This window comes from Chrysochloris asiatica, unplaced genomic scaffold (assembly GCF_000296735.1).
Source record: "Chrysochloris asiatica unplaced genomic scaffold, ChrAsi1.0 scaffold00028, whole genome shotgun sequence".
NCBI lineage: Eukaryota > Metazoa > Chordata > Mammalia > Afrosoricida > Chrysochloridae > Chrysochloris > Chrysochloris asiatica.
In genome coordinates, this window is record NW_006408546.1 from 16,789,238 (window position 1) to 16,796,830 (window position 7,593).

Consider the following 7,593-nt stretch of genomic DNA (forward strand, 5'->3'; position numbering starts at 1 on the left):
ATACTTCAGACATGTTATCAGGAGGGACCAGTCCCTGGAGAAGGACATCATGCTAGGTAAAGTGGAAGGTCAGTAAGAAAGAGGAAGACACTTAGTGAGATGAAGGGGCACAATGGCAATAGCAATGAGCTTAACAACAATTGTGAGGATGACACAGGCCTGGGTAGTGTCTCATTCTGTTGTGCATAATGTCACTATGAGTTGTAACTGACTCAACGGCACCTAATAACAACACCAAACTCATTATGTATCACAAGTTTATAGTCACGGGAGCTTTATCTCTGAGAAGCTAATGAGCCCTGGGCACAAGTTGGATTTTTATCAGAATAGATTTGTTTTGTATCTTTCTCAGAGAAGAGTTGTTTTACTTTTGTCAGGTTCATTAGAGCACCACCTACCAGAGAACATGTTAACTCTTGACGTTTTCATCCCCAAAAGACTGTGTTTCATTCTACATGGAAGCCAAGTTTAAGAAAGGTACATTTTAGTCCTATCTTTTGATATCATGAGTTTTTTCTCTTTCTTTTGTTAGCTTATACCTACTGGAGGTATCAGGTTTTGGAAGCCAGTTATTTTTTTTTTTCATGGCTGTGTGGCCACTAAATTTTACCTTCTCTCTTGTATGAATGGATTATTGAAACCACATCTCAAGGTCATCATCAACTGTTAGGTATCACCAAGACAACCTCTTGCTTCAGCACTCACTTTCCTCTCTGATTCATCATTTGTCATCATTTTTAGCTGTGGAGAATTTCTCTTATATTTTTACAAGTGATGCTGTGCCTTTACAAGTATGAAAATAAAATAACATACCTTCAAGAGTTTTGCTCTTTAAGATTTATTGGAATAGTTGGTTCACATATTGCTGCAAATGGATGTCCTGTTATTTTTCATGTAGAGAATGAGGCTTTCACAATGGAAGACACAGTTTTGTAGACAGGGTCACTTTCCTCTTCAGAATGACCAGATGACAAGGTTAATTGCTGCATTGTAGGGGGAGCATGGTTGAGTACATGATGGGGAATGTGGACCAGACAGTAGTTAGTTCAGGAGGATTCTGCCATACTGGAGATGACAGCATGGATATTCATATTGAATCATATTCTATATAGATACCTATTTTAAAAAGAAAGATGTGTCTTCAGGGACCAGAAATGGAGTCGAAAATCCAGTCTCTGACTGGGCAGCTGATGTTTTAATATATTTGTGGTACAGAGACAAAATCCATCGTGGCATGTGGAATTTCTGCTCGTTTGAGGGGGCTGAACCATCAGCCCACTGTCAAATAGAGGTTGACTAGGCATTGATGACTATTTTATGGTTGTGCCTATGGTAGATCAAGGAGCTGTTGAAACTGGAAATGGAGCCATTGTGTGATTGCTTGAAGGTCCCTATGTAGCACAAATGGTTTGTACTTGACTATTAACCTATAGGTTGGAACTCATCCCATGGGATCACGAAAGAAAGGCTGAGCAATTTGCTTTTGTAAAGATTGTTGTTGTTAGGTGCCGTCCAGTCTGTTCTGACTGAAAATGATCCTGTACAGGGTTTCTGAAGAGTGGCTAGTAAGCTTGAACTGCTGACCTTGCAGTTCAAACCGACCTTGCAGTCCAGTGCATTAACCTGAAGTGCCACATCAGCCAAGAAAGCCCGATGGAGCAGTTCTACAAATATGGGGTTGTCATGTGTCAGACTTGACAAGGTAGCAACAGATTTGGATTTGTTTTCTGGTAATTGCTTGAGGATTCAGCTTGAGTTTTTCCAGGGACAAAAATTACGTCTCCCAAATCCTGTGGCCCTTGGAGGACTAGGAAGTAGAAATTAAAAAATTATAAATGTGGCGTGCAGAATATGAATTCCCTCCCATAGAAAATATACCCACCAATAAAAATTACTGAGCACATGAAACAATCCAATGTTATGAAAAACAAGTGATTTCACTTTTGAGGAAATTGAATTGAGGTATTAATGATTTTAAGGAGCTCTGGTAGTGCTGTGGTTATGAACTGGGCTGCTAATTTCAAGGTCAGCAGTTTGAAACTACCAGCTATTCTGAGGGAGAAAGATGAGGCTTTCTGTTCCTATAAAGCTTACAGCCTCAGAAATCCTATACAGGGTCGCTGTGAATCAGAACTGATACCACAGCACGTAACCACCATCGCCATTAACGATTTAAAAACAATTTTAAATATAAAGGACAAAATACTGTTTATAAACAAAAATAGTCATGATTTTAAGAAGTTGAGAAACATGAATAAAGACGTGAAAATCTTCGAATTAAAAAAATGCAATATTTGAAATGAAAACTTTCTAATAGAAACATAAACAGAATATTGAAAACAACCAATGTTTGTTTGCTTCCACACCTCAAGAGAATGATGAGTTTCTGGGCTTGGGGGTTCAGGACCATAGACTTGGGGGACACCAAGCTCAATTGACATAACAAAGTTCACAAAGATAATATTCTACATCCTACTTTGGTGACTAAAGACTTGGGATTTTAAAACTCATGAACAATCATCTATTGGTCTCGCCCTGTCCAGAGGAAAGAAGAGTGGTAAAAATCGAAGATACATGGAAATAATGAGTGCAACAGACATGAACATCAGTCTCCATGACTCTGAGACCAGAAGAACTAGATGGTGCCTGGCTATCACTACTGATAAGCGATCACATTAGAAGGCCTTGGATAGAGTGGGAGAAAATGTGGAACAAAACTCAAAATCATAAAAAAGACCAGGCTTACTGGTCAGAGAGACACTGGTAGAACCCAAGACTATGGCCCTTGGTCACCCTTCAGATCTGGAACAGAATTTACCCATGACTCAATTTTCAGCCAAGCAATAGAAAGGTAAATTGTTATTTGTTGTTAAGTACCGTCGTGACCCTGTATAGGGGGTTTCCAAGGAGTGGCTGGTGAGTTTAAACCGCTGACCTTGCTGTTCAAACCTACCTTTCGGTTCAGTGAATTATTCTGTAGCACCTCAGTACTCCAGAGAGGTACATGTTGTTATTACTAAGTGCTTTTGAGTTGGTTCAAACTCATAGCAACCCGGTATAGGGTTTCCCAGGAACAGCTGGTGGGCTTGAACTGCCAACCTTGTAGTTCACAGACCAGAGCTGATCCTACAGTGCCACAGGGACAAAACAGTAATGAGGTACTCACATCATAGAATGGTCAACAATTTGAGATCAAAAGAGAAGCATTTATCCAAGGACAAAGTTCAAAAGGGTTGGGAAAAAAGGAGGAACGGAAACAAGAGACACACACGGGGAGGACGTGGAGGAGAATGCAATCAATGAGATGAAACAAAATGTGTATAAACTGTTGAATGTAAAACTGATGATCTACTCTGGAAATAAACCATCACCCAATTCACAATAAAAGAAACTTTAAGTGGAAAAATTCCATTATCTGTTAATCCCAATTTTCCATGGCCTTTAAAAAAATCCCTTGTAGATCTCATTGCATTCCAGATAGGGACATATGTAAGATATTCCAAGAGATAGAGCCTAAGATTTTGTAAAAATTAAGGAAAGAGATAGGAAACGATTAGTAAAGTAAGAGATAGAAACTATTAGCATGTTGATAAATTGAAATAATTGATGGTTAAAAAAATAAAATCATTTATTAACTTTAGCTTTATCAGTAACATTTTATTTTCTGTATAAAAATAAAAGTAAACATGACAATAAATTAACTTTTATAAATGAGATTTTGTGTAACATGGTTGTTTTCCAACTTAAAAAAGTAAGGAGAAAATATAGAAATCTACTTAAAAGTGGAATCTGAATGATATAAAGTAATGCAGAATAGCAGGAATTAAAATATTTTCCATCAGTGTATGGAGGGAACAAATGAAAAAGAAATGACTACCTCAATGCATGCTGAAAATGTTATAAAATTCAACATGTATTCATAATTAAAAGTGAACTAATGGAAGAAAACTTTTCATATTACTATTACCTACAGTAACCATCATACTATTTGGCACATTCCAAGAAGAGCAGCTGGAAACACCAAGAAAGAAAAAAATGCCATGGTTAAGGGTTCATAAATTTATAAGGAAACATATACGGAAGCTCATCACATAAATTCCGTGATTATTTTGGCTTGGAAAGAAACGGAAGAAAGTGTGATTTTTCGAGAAAATAACTGATAAGAAGGGGGAATGGAGAGGTCTGAGGCAGTCCAGTGTTTTGAAAATATAGTCTAGTATCCTTGGGTGTCTTTTCGATTTCGAAGATAGGACAAGTACGTGCTATCATTTGCCACTGGTCTGCACAGTAAAAGCCATTGTCTGCTGTTTGCTTATGAAGGTTCAATCTCCAGGTTGCTAGATAATCAATCAAGGAGGACTCTGCAAATCCTTAGGACCTCCAAGCCTTAGCCAGTCTTGAGTCTAGAACAAGCGCCTCCGGGCCCTGCACGGAGGGCGGGGAGAGCGCTGGGGGCGCTCATGGGCGTCTGGACTCGGAGAGGGAGGCAGGGGTTCAAGTGGTGAACTGGGGAAAGGCCTCAGATGCTGGGAGTTCAAGATGGAGACCCAAGGAGAGCGCCCTGGGATAAGGTCCTGAGGGCAGGGGCTGAGGACTCTTTCAGTGGAACAGCTGAGCTCAGCGTCTGTGTCTGTCTGAGTGCAGATCTGGAGCTGCAGGAACTCGTGGTCGGCGTCCTCCTCATATGTCTCCGCTTGGGCAGTAGTCTCCGAAACGGATTCGCAGTAAGATCCCTGTTCCACGCTCACCTCGTTCCAGGGAGCACTCAGGAAAGAATCCAGGTCCAGGTTGACAGACAAATCGCTCTGCAGTCCATCGTCTTCGACGCCCGAGCCCAGGAGAGCTTCGTGGACCAGGATGAGGGTGTGGTCCCCAAGAGACACTCGCAAGACAGACTCAGGCGCCGGTTCCAGCACTAGGTCGGCATCACGCAGAGGCACTTGCAGGGCACAGTCAGAGGCCAGGACCACCACGGAAGCGAGACTGTCTGCGGCAGGGGGTGGCCCTGCCTGGATCTCGGGCCCCTCCCATCGGAGGAGCTTGGCGGGACGGGGTTCCCCAGGCTGAAGTCCCCACCAACTTGCAGGGCTGGGGCTGGGGCTTCGAGGCCGCCTGTTCATTACCTCGATGGCGCTTCGAACGGAGTTCCAGGCGTCTGGCTGAAGACGCGCGGCGCTGAGGTTCAGTCCTGCGCGGTGACGGGTCCTGGTGGTTGGAGGGGGCGCTGGACTGCGAGACGCAGTTTGAGTCCTTGGAACTTCTGGGATGCCTCTCTGGTAGTCCGCAGTCTGGGTTTGTGGGAGGGAAACCTGCGCTGAGCTTGGCCTCGGGTGTTCAACCGCATGCGCACCAGACTTTCAATGCTGTTGCAGGTGACGCCAGCGAAGTCGCAAAATGTCACGCTAAGCTCCGCCCCAGAGACGTAGAGGCACCAATACGGTACAATACTGTGGCTATAATTCGTAGGTGGTGACCAAACCCTTCCATAGGCCTATATGGGACAGAATAATTAAGCTATCTGGTTTAATTCTAGTGTCGAGTTTTCTTGCTTTCTAAAGTTGGCTTCAAGAGAATATCAATTGCGTTGCTATTCCTTGTAAGAGAAAGCCGGAAAACGGCGGGTACCAAGACCTGAAAATATTATCCCAGCCTCTTGTTGAGGCCCTGCCCCGGAAATACCCAATGCTCTCTTTTTGATTCAGTAATGGAACGTGTTTGGATAATGCTTTAGGCCTAAACTGTAAATGACATATCTGTTCAGGGCTATTGGAAAGGAAAGTAAAAACAGCATCGTTGTGATAACAGCAGCCCCTGTTTATAAAACAGTTTATTGCTGTAATCATATTGCCTTCATGTCGACACCATGTCCTTCATGTCAGGGCAGACTGCTCTATAGGGTTTTCACCGGATGTTTTTTTTGGAAGTGTGTCACCAGATCTTTATTTTGAGAGGCCTCTGCGTGACCTTTAACCTACAACCTACAACCTTTCCCATCAAGCAGGGGAGCCTGCAGGGCACAACCGGTGGCCAAAACCACCACGGAAATAAGTTTGCAGAGTGCAGTAATTGTTTGTACCACCAGGGACTCCATAGTCAGTACTGTAGTAATTCTTATATTCCGGTAAACCATACTACGGCTTTACTTCTAGTTGTTAAGTGCCATTGAGTCGGTTTGACCCATAGCGACCCTGTATAGGATTTCCGAGGAGCAGCTGGTGGCTTTGAATTGCCGACCTTGTGGTGCACAGTCCATTGCTGATCCTACAGTGCCGTAAGTCTTTACTTTATCGAATTATCTAAACAAGATAATTCTATCATTATCTAGATGGTTTTGGAGTCCAGGTGTGGCGCTGTGGATTAATGCGCCAGACTGCACAGTTGGCTTGAACAAAACCAACAAAGATGGTTTTAGCTTCTGACTCGTTGTTGTTAAGTGCCTGCAAGTCGGTTCGACCCATAGAAACCCTATGTAGAGCTTCCGAGGAGCGACTGGTGAGCTTGAACCACCGATCTTGCAGTTAAAATCAATTCTGCAATCCAGCACATTAACCAGCAGTGCCACACTCCTTATGCAGAGTAGAAGTGCTTCACAGGGTTTTCAAGGCTGTGACCTCTGGGTGGATTAGAATCTCTTGGTTTGTAGTCAGCACTTGGCTGCACCGAGAGACTTCTTAGTTCAGCTTGTTATTGTTACTGGTAAGTGACAGCGAGTTGGTTCCGACCCGTAACGACCATGTATAGGGTTCCGAGGGATGACTGGTGAGCTTGAACCGCCTATCTTTCTGTGCGACCTTGTGGTCAAGTGCTTATCCTACAGCGCCTCGCCAGGAGTTTACAGATGATAAAATGCTGTGCAGAAGGATGAACTAATTTAACCAGGAAACTGGAACTAGCAGAGCAGGGTTTGGATGGTTGTTGGTTAAGTGCCATCGAGTCGATTTCCACTCATAGCCACCCTGTATAAGGTTTCCAAGGAGCAGCTGGTGAGCTTGAACCAGTGACCTTGAGATTCAATCCGACTTTGCAGTCCAGTGCATTAACCCACAGCATCACCCCTGGATCACTTAAGATGATACAGGACCAGTACTTTTAATATGGGACTCCTGGTGTGGCGCTGTAGGATACACACAGAACTGCTAACCACAAATCAACTGTTCAAAGGCACGAACTGCTACTTGGAAGCCCTAGCCAGGGTCATTATGAGTCAGAACCGAACCCAAGGCATTTAACAACAACTTTTCATTTGAGCTGAGGCACTTGTACATAGTGTGAATACTCCTGACTGCAAAAGAAAGCTGGGGCTCAAGTCATTCTCGAGTGTTGTTAAGAGAAAACACTCAACAGTAATTTTGGAATGGGTAATACTTTAATATGGTTCAAAGCATATATCCAAACACAGCTTCTCATTCTTGTTCCTTAGTCTCACTTGCTTACCTTGAAGGTAGCCATTTTTATAATTTCTTGTTCATTCAAGTTTTTTTGTTTTAGTTTTTCCATAATTTTATTTAATTAATTAATTTTTATTGTGAATTATGTGGGTTTACATGGGAGAACATCAGTTTTACATTCCTCTTATGGTATTTCACTTCATTG

The 7,593-nt window shown here is 42.7% G+C and overlaps 1 protein-coding gene across 1 annotated transcript; it reads right to left on the reverse strand.

The window, feature by feature from the left end:
- Positions 1-4,403: 4,403 nt before the first annotated feature.
- On the reverse strand, positions 4,404-5,120 carry PRR23B (proline rich 23B). The gene has a single exon (XM_006846654.1). It carries the CDS (start codon positions 5,118-5,120, stop codon positions 4,404-4,406), a length of 717 nt encoding a protein of 238 aa, XP_006846717.1.
- Between the last annotated feature and the right edge of the window lie 2,473 nt (positions 5,121-7,593).